Here is an 11,488-nt window from a genome sequence, read left to right as displayed (position 1 = left end):
TCAGCCATCGGCCATAACAATAAAACAACAATATGATATACAAAGAATAGAAATAAAAATAAAATAGAAATAAAAAGTCAATTATATAAAATACATTTTAGGGTTTTGAATCAGTAGTCAAATAGTAGATCTTATTCTAATTGCCCCAGCATCAAAACCTTGCAACCTTTGCTATCACCTGCTCAACTTGATCTGCCAAGAGAAAGGACACTGTGGCAGTGGCTGGGCGACCCGGAATGGACAATAAAAGAGGGGTGATAACCTCATTCCTCAAGTCTTTATAAAGAGTGCAAGCCAGAAGGGCATGTGCCACCGATTCAGTACTGCCATTTCCACAGGGACATAAGCATTTTTCGTTTGGAATCGTCTCTCAAGTACAGCGGAGGGCAATACATTCAATCTTGCAAGAGTAAAAGTGTCTATATTTTAGAATTGATAGGTGAATAACGTGTTATTTTCTGATGATGTAAAACCACCATGAGTTGATTTTACTTCTTCAGTTTTGGTTAGGGAAAACAGATCATTGTGGTAAGGGATGATATGTACCTTACCAGAACAAACATGAAAACTAAAATCCAACCTGATATTAGATATACTAGCTCTCATCATTATCAAAACGTTCAACTGGGGTAGATTTAACTGTCCAAGAAGAATGCATCACTGTGGCCTTAAATATATATCCACCCACCAATCTATCTTTGTCATAGCTGCATAACTGGCATGAACAACCCCTCTTTTATCTCACCTGCTGAGCTTTCTTCTTCCTTCCGGAGATGATTGTCACAGAAATTAGCCAATGTCATATAAGCATCTATGACACCCTTTGTATCTATGTGTTCAGATGAGATGGACTGTACCTCTTCTTCAGCTTTCCTTGCAGCCTTGCTGAAGCATTGGAACGCCCTCTTATTCAAACCTGCTATAACCTGAAATTACAACAAATCAGAAATCCCAGAACCAAGTTCAAGAGTCACAGAAGTGGGCACTTAAATTTAGAATCTAAATAAAAGCATGTTAAGGCAACAAGATTATAAATGATTTCTTAAATCAAGACTACAAAGTGCTTTTAAGGCAGACAGATACTAAGGCACAGGCACAGAAATAGGAGGCAGGAGGAAAGAAAAGTTTCAAAGAAGGAAAGCAGGAACAGCTTAAAAAGTGTGATACAGAACTGTTCATGGCCAGAGCACATTCCTCAACCCCCCCCACCCCCAAAAAACCTTGGGCTGTGGAAGTGTGCCCTCCTGCTACTGCCAGCACCTAGAACTTGGGCCAGTAAATAAAATCAGTTGATAGAAATTAAAGTATGTACAACTGGAAAATACCGTTTCATGCAATGCAAAAATTAACTTATGGAGATTCATTGCTACAAGATGTGATGGCAACCACTGTGCTGCATTTGTGAGATTCTTAATGGCATCTGGCTACTGCTAGGAACAGCAAGGAGGAGGAAGATGGAGAGCACAGGAGAAACGTCATCCCTGCAAATCCCTGCCTATTCCCGCTACAGGTATGGTGAGGCAGAAGCCTTGAGATGAACCAGTGCAACATAAAATTCACTGGTGCAGAGAGTGCCATCCAGAAACCAGTAAGAGGATTTCATGGCATGGAATTAGTAAGTTCCACTGAAATCACTATAACATTTTATTATTATATAATAGATATGATATAATCCAGTGGTTTTCAACCAGTGTGCTGTGGCACCCTGGGGTGCCTTGAATGATGGTCAGGGGTGCTGCCGGCAAGACTGGCCTCTGTTCCTCTTTCATTCCCTCCATTCCTCTGATGCCCTCTTGCATCTCTGCCTGTTAAAGGCTTGCACAGCTGTTTGTTGCAACAGCTTTAGTGACAAGCTCCCCAGCTGAATGGTGCCTCTGGGGCTGGCCAGGGGGTGCTTCCCATGCTCCTGGGGTAGGGAGGCAGCTCAGAGACCAGAGGCGGCAGCTGCAGCTGCCCAGAGGACTCCTAAGAAGAGGGGAGAGGAGAGGAGGCTGAGGGAAGACTCCACAAGGGAGGGTGTTTGAAAAAGCGTGAGAGGCTGCCAGCTCTGCAGGCAAGGGGTGACATAACTGGGCTCCTGCGCCCTACAGGCGTGCCGCCAAAAGAATGTAGTTGGTCAAGGGAGCCGTGGACCCAAAAAGGTTGAAAACCTCTGAGATAATTGATTAGGGCAAGAAAGAAGAAAATCAAGTTGTACCTTCAGTCACTTGTTTAGCAATTCTGAGAGAAAAAGAACTTACCTTTTCAATATTATCAGGTTTTTCTCCTGAAAGCACTAAGACCTTTTTAGCTTTCTCTTCCTCGATTTGGTCAAGACACCCTGGATCCTTGCAAAGGGCACTGGCCATGATGTGGAAAGTGGTACCCAGGAGGTGGTTTTGGTTGCGGTAGGTTAAGGCACTGCTGCTCAAGCTGCCCAATTTATCCTCATCTGTTGGACCAAACATTGTAAAACCGACACTCTGTTACAAATATGATATATGCAGAAAGCACAGTTAAGATCCTCTCTTAACCAAGCACGATTGCATTATGCATAGTAAGACCCCTTCATGAAACACATACCTAGAAGGGAGGTGGTTTTGAGTACTGTAAGTATTTGTTCAGGACTACTCTGGCTTCGGCTTCGGCTGTGGCTGAAGCGACAATAGCTGTGGTTCCATCTCACAAGCCAGTCTTCTCTTGTCTTAGAATCTGCATGCAGGTCCTTCAGAAGTTTCATGGCTACCGAGAAGCTGTTCTGCATTAACATTTCAAAGGGAGGGTGTGTGGAGAGAAACATCAGTAAAAAACAGGAAAGGATATGGAGGAAAGGCAACTCTATTCAATATGAAGGTAAGAAAAGGGAAATAGAAGCATGCATTATCCAAATCTACCTTTTATGTTTTTTATAATGGATTAAGGGCTGCTAAAGAGGACATAGGCACCTGTTTCCTGGCACTCTCTATCATTTTCATTTTCATGGTAAATTTGCAGTTTCTAATCAGTGAGTGTATATCTTCATCCTCATGGTCCACTTCCATTTTGAAACTAGCATCTCCCTCTCCATCCACTTCTATACTGTCTTCCAGACTCGTTTTAGGAAGTCTCTCCTCAATTTTGTCAAGAAAGAAACATCTGCAGAAACATAAGGAAAATAATATAACGTTGACAGAAACAGAACTGGAACCACAGAAGACATTTCAGTCCTTACTCTTCTTTTTCTATATGAAAAGTTGGAAGAGAAGGAATATGCATTAAATAAACAACTGAATGTTGTGGGTATATAACATGCAAAACCCATCCTTGAACTGTCGACTGTCTATCAACAGAAATGATTAATTACAGAAATAGTTGTAGACAGTGCAAGAACAATTTCACTGGGAACATATTAAATGACTGAATGTTTAATAGATATATGCAATCACAAATAATCAAGATCAACCTTTATTTACCGATTTGTAATGATATCATCCCAAATGTTCATAGGATCCATTTTGGTATCTGGATATCTGCTTGTCCAAATACTAAGAAGTCTCTTAAGTGATGCCTGAGAACCTATATTCCCTAAGAACCATTTGTTGGAGGAAAGAATACAAAGTTTAAAAATTACACCTGAAACCTGATAATGCAGCATAAGAAACACGTCAAAATCCTAAATAACTAGCATGGCCAGTTACTGATGTTGAATTGTTTGTATGCATATTTGTTTTATAAACAGGAGTTCAGTGGAAGCTGGTTCTGTCAGCTTCCGGAATGTCAAAACAGGTCATGATGTGGCATAGAAGAACAGTAGTTTAAAACAGAAGAGTAGCTTAAATACAGAAATACACTTGGATCAGAACAAAGTGATAAAAAAACCTGTAGTAGTAGCCACTATCAAGAAAAGGTGACATCCAACATCATTATAGCTATTCTGTACATTTTTGTAGGTGCAAAATGAAAGATACATACCTCCGAGTTGGGATTAATTTCCCTCCAGAATTACAAGTCTACTACAACAATGTGAAAGCACTGCATGAAGTTGAAAAAACTTACCTGGCTTGCCTATAAAGTTGACAAAGTCCTGTATTTCTGTTAAAGCCTGAACGGACTGCAGCTTGGTCAGTCGACTCTGGTGCAACAGTGAATCGATATTGGAATAGTTCTGTGGAGTAGACAACATTTCCATTTGAATTCCTGTACAACAATTGGTGTATTTTCCTTTATGCTATGCTTTTCCTTACACATTCTGCAGTTAGCAAGCCCTGATCATCTCAGGGAATCAAGACTTTAAACCTGAACCCATTTTATCCCCTTTTAACTCCCAAGGAGGCAGTGGAGAGTGACATAATCCTGCAGTAGCAATGAACTTTTATCAGTTATCTACTGACTTTTCACACCAGATGTATGTGATACTTACTTGCATGAAAACCTGCATAGCGTTATTGACATAATATTTGGCTCTGTCAAAATCATCCTGTAGAATGTAGAGAAGACTCAACTCTTGGCTGTAATACATTTCTATTAGAGCTTTCTTCTGTTCAGTCTTCATAGCTTCATCAATGAATGTCAGTAAAGACTGGTCATTAGCACCATGAAGGAGAAGCTTCAGTTTGCTGCGAATTATGTATGGCAGATAGGTTTCCTAAAGTGGTGGGAAATTGAAATTAGTTTTATTACATTGAAATAGCATTCATGACCTGATTGCATTATCTTGGATTATATTTCACTTAATTATATTTATATTAAAACTTTAATGTCCTCTGCTGCATTTGGTGCTTTCGTTTAATATTTTAATACATACTAACAGTGAGATTCTTCCACACAAGACTAATATTAGGTTGAGAGCTCTTCCCACAGGGAAGGACCAAATGACACATTACACAGCAGATCCATGACTGATCTCAAAACCCTTTTTTTTAAAGAAAAGAATGAAAATAAATTGAAACACAGCTGGTACTAGGGTAGCCAGTTTTTCTGGAGCAGCAGCAGGGGGAGGAGAATACTTAACTCCCCCCCCCTGCAGCGCACAAACACACATACACACACACACACACACACACACACAAACTTGCATACTCAAACCCCACAAACCCCAGAAGCTGCTGTTAGACCTGTCGTAGGAAAACACAGAGATGAATCACAAATCTCCATTATTGCATGCAGTTTGGCCCTGACATATAAGCAGACAGATGCAATGAACAAGTGCAACGTAGCCAGAATGGAAAATATATACATATGTTTGAAAACCTGATAAAATGGATCACTCCATGTTTTATTTAGGTCTGAGGGCTGTCCATTATCAATGTTTACAGTCGAACAGTATTCCAGAGACTTCCATTCTGTCAAGCGGTTGTAACATTCAAGAGATGCAAGCTCCCAAAAATCTTTTTCCGCTTCTGTTGGTTCTTCATCAGGCCAGTCTTGCATAGAGAGTGCCTGTAGAAACAGATGCATGTGTATCTCAGTGATTAGCTAGTCATTTATCTGTACGCAATTATGAATTCATAGCCAATTTGCTCTTCCATAACAGTTTTGATACCTGTGCAAAAACAACAAAACCGCGTGACCTAGGAGCAAAGGAAGCTGCTGAATACCAAGCCCAACCATTGGCCCATCTAGATCACAACCGCCAATGCTGATTTTAGACAGGCATCTTTTCCAGCTGCACCTAGAGATGCCAAGGACCTTTTGGCATGCAAAGCTTGTGCTGCATGCATGAAAGACAGCCCCTCCCATAAAAGCAGAACTACCAGTCATATAATATTTCTGGATAACTGCCAAAATGGAGATGCTCCTTTAACAAAACTAATTTTTAAATACAGCAACACTCCTTTGTTTTTAAGCATATCCAATAATATATAGACTAACAAGTTAACAGACGAAACACTGAAAGCAAACTGTTAACTAATGAAAGAAAGGGATAAGAAGAAGAAGAGAACTCAGGAAACCACCTCAACCAGTTTAAGCAGGGAGGGTGTCGGGCAACAGGGAGGGTGGTACGCAAAATGCATCCCTGCTTTGTTTCTCTGGCCCAACACCAGGAGCAATCCCTGAAATTGAGTTCTCAGAATGGCTTCATGGGAGGGCTGATAGAATTCCTATCAATGGGATTCCCCACCACCACACACACACTGCACACCCTGCCCAGCCTTCCAACCTATGTTGGTGTTGCACCAATTACTCTGACCCTCCATTAATCAATACTCTGAGTACATCTTAGGGGTACCTTAGAGGTCAGTAAATCAAACTCTCTTCTACCTCTGCTAATGACTATAAAGCTGCATTGAAAAGCTTTCAAAGTCTTAACACATTTATGTGCAATTCATGCCTCTCCTTTTCCTCAGTCATGAAGAAAATTATCCTGGCTAAAGCAGAGAAATGATGATTAGAAGTACCTTTTAAAAAATCCATATTCAGCCTGAACAATTACTTATCTTTTCTTCAGACGAAAGCAAGTAAGACTTTTCTTCTTACTTGAAAGCAAGACTTCGTATGAAAAGCATACCTTATCATATTGCTTCGCTGCTTCAGCATAATCATTTTTTGCTTCTGCTAATAGAGCTTTCTGAGTAATTTCCTTAGTGTCAATCTTTCCACTAAAAATAGCCCGCAGAACATCATAATCTCCAACTGATCGATAAAGCCTAGAAAGTGAAAAAAAAGTCCAGGATACAGCTGAATGCTTATTGCTTAAGTACACGTTATCCTAACTTCCATAAGCAATGGCCCTGAGGTCATTTCACACATGTATGTGAAATCGTGTAAAATGGGGAGCACCCTGGAGAGCCTTCCTCAACCAAGCCCCTCCATCCCTCTGGCCTTCAGGAGCCTGAGCTCTCGTGCACAGTAAAGCTTCTGCCCTGCACACGTCAGCTGGGCCAGCTACACCGCCCCTCCACTTCCCGTGTGTCGGAGGAATGGTGGGGCTTGGTTGAACATTTCTGGGTACCACTTCCAGGTACTTGGCACATGTGTGCATGGTCGCAAACAAACAAAATGTACATAATTGGGGCATTGCCTGTATTTTTATGTGATTATTTCCATCCTTCTTTCAGAACCTGTCTTCCCCATCCCTAATTCCCCCCAAATACATTAAATTTGATAACCATTGCAATCAATAGGTGGTGCTGACTCCCTTACTTCTGTTCACTGCTGCCTGCATAGTTTTTCCTGCTCTGGTGCCTTTGCGGGTAATCAAGAAGGATAGTTTGTCATCAGTTACTGAAGACATCATTGAACAACAAATGAAGAGAAGTGAAGAGAGTAGGCTAAAAAGTAGCACTGTTAACAGAGCAGCATGAAAGATTCCATTACAGGTTTTTTTTAGAAGCTCCAAATGACTTAGAAGTGGTGAAGGTTACACTAGGGTGCTTGGGGAAGGTAGGGGAGTTCCCCCTCGTATATATTTACACATATACACCACACAGAAGCTGGGAGGGGGGTTGTCCCTGAGGGCCACCCAAAACCTCTTGGCAGTCTGTATACACCCCATGGTTTAGCCACCCCAGGGCAGCTCAAAGTAATCCAGGGAGCATCAATGTTGAGTAAACATTAGAACCTGGGTTTGTTTTCAGTCCTAGTCCAACAGCATCACTATTGAGAAAATGCTAATTCAATAGGTGTTATATAAACAGCTGCAAAAATAGTACTACTTACAGTTTTTTTATAAAGTCAATTTAAAAACATACCATACAGTAACGTAACTCTAGAGAGGAAAGAAAAAAACTTACTTGGCAAGTTCAATCCATTTGATCACATTGGGTGAAAGTTCTGTCTTTCCACGCATCCTTTTGGAGGGTGGCTCCTCCTCCTCCTCCTCAGGGGAAAGGTGAATTAAAGATTGTTCAAGAAGCAGGATACCCACTGGCTGCTGCAAACTTGCTAAGCAGCTAGTGCTCACACTTGAAGGGCTGAGGTCCAGCAGCTCTCTGTGTTGGTAGCTCATTTCCTATCGCACCAAACCCATAATTAGCTATTGGAATTACTTTGAGGTTAGCTTAATATGTAATGTTTAATAAACCATGTCACTCTTTCTTTCTTTCTCTCTCTCTCTCTCTCTCTCTCTCACACACACACACACACACACGCCCCCCCCCCATTTAATCCAACAACCCCCTCTGTTATGTCTAGAACTAGAACAACTAGTGACATCATAATATTGGGCATTTCCCTAGCCTCAGTTCATAATATTATTATTAGCTGCAGAGACAGGGAGATGTACAACACTCATAATCGGACACAAGCAAATTGTTTTTGTAGTGACTGTTTGAAATGCATCCCTGTTTCATTGGTGTGAGCCACTTTGAGCATGGTTTTTTTTGCGTGTCTCCCAAGACAGATGGATGTTAACAGGTATACAAATAAAATGAATGAATGAATGAAATAGAAAGTGAGTGAATGGAGCCTGGCAGTTCTAGACACCTTTGTCTATAAAGAAATTAGCCAACTAGGTAAATTTTATAACGCAGAGAACAAGAATTAAGGCAACTTCACAGACCATTAGAAGAAGGAAGAACTAATACATCCCTGGGTAAATATTAACAAATTTAAGTAAGAATGGTGTCATCTTTAATCAATTTTAGCTTGTGCTCATTTATATCTTCTGTAAAAGTGGTGGAAATTTTCTGGTCTGCTGGTCAAATTTGGCCCACCAGCCTGTTTTGTTCAAGTCATATCAAGTGACACAAATATGTGGGAAGCACTGCAGAAGGGGCTTTGGCAAGTTTCTTTGGAAAGAAAAAAATGTGTCATCTTTCATTGGAGCATTTCTTTTTTTTCTGGAGGAAGTAGTTTGTTTTCAAAGCACTTCCCCCACTGCTCTGAATACAAACTACTTCCTTTGCAGAGGGGGAACTGCTCCTGTGTTTGGGTCATTTTCCTCTGTGCAGAAACTTCAAAGGGGCTCCCTCTAACCGACCATCAGCCAACTGTCAATTAAGGGAGCCTATTTGAGATGTGTGTCTTTAAAGGTGGTTGCTGCACAGCAGAGCTTTCCAAACTGTACGTTGCGACACGTCAGTGTCTCAGCTGCAGTGTGTAGGACTGTCGCGCAAACATTCCCCGCGCTTCTCCTGGGGCTGGAAAGGGGTTAGTTTAACCTCCGGTTTGCTAGTAAAACTGAATTACTGTGTCACGAAATGATGCATGTCTAAAAAGTGTGTCACCAACATGAAAGTTTGGAAATCTCTGCTGTACAGGGACTTCCGTTGAACTTTGACATATGTCAATATCATTATGAAGCCAGATAGTTTAGAGGTGAGTGGGTCCACCCACCGGTCAAAGATGCCTCATGGTGGGTGGAGGGAATAAAGATCTGGCCACTGGGCTAAAAAGGTTTCCTCCCAACCTGGTGTATATGCCTAAAAAGACAAAAGAGGACAAAATTCAAAATGCAACGTAGAAAGCAATACCTGGATGCAAGCTATGAACGGAGGGAAATACAGCACAGATGCTGTCAGGAAGTGGTTGAAATCCTCAAGCAACTGCTGGACAACATTGTTCTTCTCAGGCAGAGTTTTCATTTTCTTCATTTCCTCCAGAATTCCACTAAACAAACTGCTGAAAAGCTGCTTAGCCAGTATAGGGTCTCTCTGTAATTGACAATGCAAGCAATGAATCCTTGGTACAGCTGCACTGGAGCTTCCCCAGAGAATCATGTGTCTCTTCTGCAACTGGAGCGTAGGAGTTTACAGGAACAGCTTTACATTCGAGTACCTTACACAGATTTTGAAATGCGTTTACTGAAACTGTGTTACCAAAAAAAAAAAAAGCAGTTAAGTAACACGGATAAAAGAGCATACCTGAGCTACGCCCTGCAGAGGGGTAATAAGACTGCTGTATTCAATCTGGATGTCAGGAAGGTCGCCTTGCCTGTACTTCCTGTACAGAGTGACCTGAGCATCATGTTTCATCTTTAGCTGGGTTTTAATTTCCTGCAACAATAGATCACTTCTGAATTAGTTTTGAGGTGAACAGAAAAAAAAACAACAGCTTATCTTACAGTAACATTGAGAATGGATTACCACATTGAGCATGTAACACCTTTGCTGAGAGAGCTATATTATTGGCTGCTGATAAGCTACTAAGCCACGGGTTAAGGTTCTGCCAGTTGCATACAAAAGCCGTAACCAACCTGGGACCAGGTTACTTGCAAGATATTCTTGGGCCCTATATACCAGTTTGATCACAGCAGTCATCAGGACAGGCCGTCCTAATGGCGTCTGATTCCCCCAAGGTCCACTCCATTGTACTTAAGAGCAGAATCTTTAAGCGCTGCAGCACTTGCCTTGTGGAATTCCCTCCCTGGGTATATTAGACAGACATTGGCTATGCTATGTTTTTCAATGCCTGTTGAATACTTCTGTATTTAGACAAGACTTTCCAGATGATTAACCCAAGCCATGAAAACAGATCACTGTAGAATTGTATTTTTATACAGCTTTACTGTATTACTGATGCTCTGATACTTTCTATATGTAAAGTAATTAAAAAATTTCCAAAATAAATACATAAATAAATATACATCTCCTTTTTGTGGATCCCGCAAAGGGAGCGCTGACCACTCAAGAATGTTGATGCAGAAAATGCATGACCTCAAGTTTAAGTCACATATTCCAATTCTTCCCAAAAGTTCAATTCTAAGGTTTAGGTGAACTACATCAAGTAAGCAAGAAGAGCCCTGGATTGTGATGAAGAAGAGCAGAACTCAGGGAATGCATTTGCTTCAGAGTGGGTAAGACATGAAATGGGGTGTGTGTGTGTGTGCCTCTTCACTCAGGAAATATATTAGGCTAATTTGAGTGGCCCTGAGTTACTGAAGCAAGTGGGGCACACATGCCCCATGCAAGGATAGCTTCCTCCACAAGTCAGCCAACTTCTGTCCTCAGAAAAATCTTGATAGGCAAGCTTCCTGATCAGCTTTGGAAAAGCAAGCAACAAAACATGAAGATCATAACACAATCTCCTTGGGGGGGGGGGGGGAACCCCAACATCTCACATTTCTTTGAGAGAGAAAAAGAATGGAGCTTTGATACTCCAGTCCCATCTCTGTAGTGCCTCACACTGTCAAGAGCCCAGCTAGATACTTCACCACTTCTTAGGAAGGAGAGGAATTGTGTGCCTTGGTGGTCTCTCAATCCCACTGCTTATGAGGCACTTGAACAATCCGCTTCCTAGGCATGCGGGCACTCTGTTCCTAAAGCGGTACTTCAGTAGAAGCACTCTAAAAACAGTTTAGTCTCTGTTTATTATTTATACTATAGGAAACAAACCTTTTCTTTTTTCTGTTCGACAACGCCCTTCCTTGCATAAATCAAACTAAGCTTTTCTTTGTCTTTTAAGAACCGTCGCCTCAGTCTCAGAATCTCTGATCGTTCATCTATACCTAAGCAACAGAGAAGGAAAATTCTTTTTTAACTTATACATAAAGCTACTTTTTAATAACTTGCATACAACACTTTCCTAATTAAACAATGGGTGGGAAAGTCTTACCCATAATATCATATAAGACCTGTAAAGGGATTTTGAT

The 11,488-nt window shown here is 41.2% G+C and overlaps 1 protein-coding gene across 1 annotated transcript in view; it reads right to left on the bottom strand.

The window, feature by feature from the left end:
• PRKDC (protein kinase, DNA-activated, catalytic subunit) overlaps window positions 1-11,488 on the bottom strand; it is an 82,863-nt gene that overhangs the window by 18,482 nt on the left and 52,893 nt on the right. Inside the window, exons 60-72 of the mRNA XM_081013807.1 lie at window positions 11,232-11,344; window positions 9,762-9,893; window positions 9,372-9,551; window positions 7,692-7,909; window positions 6,467-6,605; window positions 5,209-5,397; window positions 4,379-4,603; window positions 4,015-4,123; window positions 3,432-3,543; window positions 2,925-3,114; window positions 2,563-2,737; window positions 2,241-2,431; window positions 746-926 (exon numbers count right to left, since the gene is read on the bottom strand). Of these exons, the coding sequence (XP_080869933.1) occupies window positions 746-926; window positions 2,241-2,431; window positions 2,563-2,737; window positions 2,925-3,114; window positions 3,432-3,543; window positions 4,015-4,123; window positions 4,379-4,603; window positions 5,209-5,397; window positions 6,467-6,605; window positions 7,692-7,909; window positions 9,372-9,551; window positions 9,762-9,893; window positions 11,232-11,344 (2,154 nt within the window). The remainder of the gene's footprint in view (window positions 1-745; window positions 927-2,240; window positions 2,432-2,562; window positions 2,738-2,924; window positions 3,115-3,431; window positions 3,544-4,014; window positions 4,124-4,378; window positions 4,604-5,208; window positions 5,398-6,466; window positions 6,606-7,691; window positions 7,910-9,371; window positions 9,552-9,761; window positions 9,894-11,231; window positions 11,345-11,488) is intronic.

The sequence above is a fragment of the Podarcis pityusensis genome (assembly GCF_964106645.2).
Source record: "Podarcis pityusensis genome assembly, chromosome: 7".
Taxonomy (NCBI): Eukaryota; Metazoa; Chordata; class Lepidosauria; order Squamata; family Lacertidae; genus Podarcis; species Podarcis pityusensis.
The sequence above is the reverse complement of the archived record's forward strand: the minus strand, read 5'-3'. Positions and strand labels throughout refer to the sequence as shown.